General features: G+C 37.0%; 1 protein-coding gene across 1 annotated transcript in view; it reads left to right on the forward strand.

Moving 5' to 3' along the window:
- The window catches only part of KIF23 (kinesin family member 23), a 39387-nt gene that overhangs the window by 18753 nt on the left and 18488 nt on the right, over positions 1 to 2146 (forward strand). The window contains exons 10-11 of the mRNA XM_023510012.1: positions 171 to 292; positions 1231 to 1255. Coding sequence (XP_023365780.1) covers positions 171 to 292; positions 1231 to 1255 — 147 coding nt within the window. The remainder of the gene's footprint in view (positions 1 to 170; positions 293 to 1230; positions 1256 to 2146) is intronic.

A 2146-nucleotide genomic window follows, 5' to 3' on the forward strand; every position in this document is an offset into this window, starting at 1 on the left:
AGGAGACTTGCTTGAGCCCAGGAGTTGGAGGTTGCTGTGAACTGTGATGCCACAGCACTCTACCCAGGGGGACAGCTTGAGGCTCTGTCTCAAAAAAAAAGAAAGAAAGAAAGCATGTGTAATGAAATGATTGAGTTCAGATTTGATCAACGATTTCTCTGTTGTCACAGGCCAGAAAAAGAGACGTATTGCTAATACCCATTTGAATCGTGAGTCCAGCCGTTCCCATAGTGTGTTCAACATTAAATTAGTTCAAGCTCCCTTAGATGCAGACGGAGACAATGTCTTACAGGTAAAGTTGTACTGTATTTTTTTGTTCTAACTCAATAAATTTTTGGAAATAAAGTTAAATTAGGGAGATTTTATTGCTATGAAGATTTCTCTAGAATTAATGTACAGTTAGTTCTCTGTATCTGTGGGTTCCGTATCCATGGAGTCAACCAACTGGGATAAAAAATATTTATAAGAAAAATTATGTCTGTACTAAATATGTACAGATATTTTTCATGTTATTATTCTCTAAGTAATATTCTGCTACAACGCTTTACATAGCATTTACATTATATTAGGTATTATAAGTAATCTAGAAATGATTTAAAGCATATGGAAGGATGTGCATTGGTTAGATGCAAATACCATACCATTTTATATCAGAGATTTTGGTATCTGCAGGTTGTCCTGGAACTAGTCCCTTGTGGACACTAAGGGTGATGACGTTTAAATTTTTGTTTTTCTTCCATTAGATAGTGCACTTTTGGGAAGCTGGCTATTGACGCTAAGAACCTGTAGTTTTGCTATGAAAAAGGGTTTACAAATATTTAAAAATCTCATCATAGGCTTGGCGCCTGTGGCTCAAGAGGCTAAGGCGCCAGCCACATACACCTAAGATGGCGGGTTCGAATCCCCAGCCCTGCCCGCCAAACAACAATGATGGCTGCAACCAAAAAATGGTCAGGCGTTGTGGCGGGCGCCTGTAGTCCCAGCTACTTGGGAGGCTGAGGCAGGAGACTCACTTGAGCCCAGGAGTTGGAGGTTACTGTGAGCTGTGATGCCACGGCACTCTACCCAGGCGGATAGCTTGAGGCTCTGTCTCAAAAAAAAAAAATCTCATCATAGAGGAGATAAATAAGAAGAACGTGTGATTTATTGTTTTATCTCTGATGCTTCATTTTGTATGTAGAAGTTCAGTTAATGGTTTTAAAATATTGGCAATTCACTTTCTTCGTTCAGGATGTGGGCTGTACCTACCAGGGCAGTAGGATTCCCCACTTGCTGATCTCTATTTACTGCTGAGCCTACCATGCTACAAGGCTTGTGTCATTTAGTAACAGCATTCATGCCCAAGCATAACATGTACATAATTATATATATAATTTTAAATTAATATATTAAAGTATAATTGTATTCAAATTGTATTGTAAAATTGTGGCATTATGGAGATTTATATTGTATTACAAAATTGTGGCATTATGGAGATTTATAAGTTGCAAGAGATAGGTTATATTGAAGATCACCAGGATTTGAATTATGATTCCTATATTTATCAACCATATGACTTAACAGAACCTCCTTAAAGGTTATGAGAAGTAAAGGAGGTAGTGCACTAAAGTTCTTAGTTCAGTGCTTGGTCTATAGTCAGCACTCAACAAATGTCAGCTAGAAAATAGCTTTCCTTGGTCTTCTGTATACATTTGATTTCCTTTCGATCACTTCTGATGTTACAATATCAGTTAGGTACCTCTTGACTTTCTTTTTACAAAATTTATAGTATTATAAAATTATTAAATAATCATAAGATTAGAAAGTATCTAATTATAGAGAATTTTTTTTTTTTTGAGACAGAGTCTCACTGTGTCGCCCTCATTAGAGTACTGTGGTTTCACAGCTCACAGCAACCTTTAACTCTTGGGCTTAAGTAATTCTCTTGCCTAAGCCTCCAAAGTAGCTAGGACTACAAGAGCCTGCTACAATGTGCAGCTATTTTTTTGTTGCAGTTGTCATTGTTGTTTGGCAGGCCTGGGTGGCCAGCATCCTAACCACTTAGCTATAGGTGCTGAGCCTGATTATAGAAAATCTTAAAATTAGGATCGCCATGTTTAGTCTAGACTTTCATTTGTAGGTTTTTTTTTTTTTTTTTTTTTTTTTT

This window comes from Otolemur garnettii, unplaced genomic scaffold (assembly GCF_000181295.1).
Source record: "Otolemur garnettii isolate 467f Iridium unplaced genomic scaffold, OtoGar3 scaffold00011, whole genome shotgun sequence".
Classification (NCBI taxonomy): domain Eukaryota; kingdom Metazoa; phylum Chordata; class Mammalia; order Primates; family Galagidae; genus Otolemur; species Otolemur garnettii.